Raw genomic sequence first — 1890 nt, 5'->3', positions numbered from 1 at the left:
TATTGGTGTTGTTGGCTGAAAGAACCAGCATCAACCACAAGTACCAAAACACAAGTACTAAAACACAAGTAAAATATCAAGACATAACAAAACACAACTGCATATGCATAATATTAATAAGTATAGGAGCATTACATCAAGTTCATTACATCAACTTTCAAAACACAAAAGCAACATGAGTTTACATCAACTTCATTACATCAAGTTTTATAACACAAATACAAAAGCAGCATATGCATTGCATCAAGTACTTCAACATAAGTTTACCAAAACACAAAACCACATATGCATTGCATCAAGTACTTCAATAGGATAGTATTAAGAGTGCAACACTATCAGACATGCCTCACTCTAGCCACCCTCCATGTGGTACCCCTCTCTATGGCCCTCCCTATTGACCTTCCTCTTCCCCTTTGACTAGCTTGCTGAGTTGACTGTTGTGTTGACTGCTGAGTTGATTGATTGGTAGTCTTCTTTGGCCTCCCCTTTTTTTCTTTTAGGAGCAGGTTCTTCAGCAACTTTACACCTTTCTTTACAACTTCTCTTTCTATTTCCCACTTCCCCACAAATACCACAAGTCATCATACCACCATGCTTTGTTAATTTACCTTTATTCTTTGGATCCTCATGTGGATCCCTCTTTCTATTCTTCTTGGGTTGGCCAGAAGCAGCTTTGATTGGGGGTGGATCCAAAGGATAATCAACCACAGTCCAATACCTTTCACTAGGAAATGGAGGAATTGAGAACTCATAACATCTCATGTATGTTTCTTTAAGGTAGCTAACATCAACAAACTCCTCAACATTCTTATGTGAAAAACCAGCCACAACACACACATGTCCGCAAAGTATTCCTATTAAATCCCATTTTCTACAAGTGCAAGTTCTATTGCTCAAATCCATAGACACATCATCATAGTTATCCCTTACCTTGAATACATGATTACATTCATGAGCACATTACCAGGAATACATTATTAAATACATGATTACATTTACATGGAATACATAATCTAATGATGGGAAGACATTACATTTAAGAGCATAACTTTTCTCTCTATCAAGCTTCACTTGTATTCTTGGTCATACTATCACATCTTTAGATTGCATTTCTGAATGCTTAGTAGGTAGCCTACTCATCACTAAAACCCTTATATCCTCTAACATGTATATAATATGTTTTGATCTAGCTTCGACGATGTATCCATTAAAGGTCTTAGCCATGTTAACAATAACATCACATTTTGTTTGAGTATTATGAAAGCACCTTAAATAACACTTTGGATTTTCTTTTAGTAATGCCTCTGCTGCATCAGCATTTATTTTTTTCATGTCATCCATTGCTTGATTGTAGTTAGCCTCACAATAGGACCTACTTGCTTTCCAGTAAAGCTCTTTCAACTCTTCACCCTTATATGTTTTATCCCAGTTTGCACAAATGTGTTTGGCACAATTCCTATGTTCTGCATTTGGCCAACTCAATGCAACAGCATTTAGTATTCCCTGCCACATTCAAACATAAATGTTAGATCCAACCACCATCATTGCAGCTATCATGTATATCAGTTTTCATAATGAAGTACGTACCTTCTGTTGGTCAGAAACAAGTGTCCATCCATTACCACCATCATGTATCCCCAAACATTTTCTTAACTCTTCCATAAACCACTCCTAACTATGTTTTGCATTCAAGAAACATCCGTCAAGGCATAATACCTTTATGAATCCATCCATAAACACCTTCTTGACTCCATCAAAACAATTAAAAAAGCATGAAATATGTTTCACAATAAGTATGTGGATCTTCATTAAAAACCCCTGGATGAGAAGTTAAGAGCTCAAATGTAGAAGTTGGGTTATCTTTCTTTAAAGCAGCCAAGTATGAACCAA

General features: G+C 36.2%; 1 protein-coding gene across 1 annotated transcript; it reads right to left on the bottom strand.

The window, feature by feature from the left end:
- Nucleotides 1–417: 417 nt before the first annotated feature.
- Nucleotides 418–1662, bottom strand: LOC143551832 (uncharacterized). Its single transcript, XM_077042176.1, has 3 exons — nt 1588–1662; nt 1090–1503; nt 418–930 (listed from the first exon to the last, which is right to left on the bottom strand). Exons 1-3 carry the CDS (start codon nt 1660–1662, stop codon nt 418–420), a joined length of 1002 nt encoding a protein of 333 aa, XP_076898291.1.
- Nucleotides 1663–1890: the final 228 nt, after the last annotated feature.

Source organism: Bidens hawaiensis, unplaced genomic scaffold (assembly GCF_021521415.1).
Source record: "Bidens hawaiensis isolate Kalapana, Puna unplaced genomic scaffold, B.hawaiensis_p1.1 tig00016667_1, whole genome shotgun sequence".
NCBI classification, from domain to species: Eukaryota; Viridiplantae; Streptophyta; class Magnoliopsida; order Asterales; family Asteraceae; genus Bidens; species Bidens hawaiensis.
Note: the sequence above shows the minus strand (reverse complement) of the source record. Positions and strands in the feature narration are given on the sequence as shown.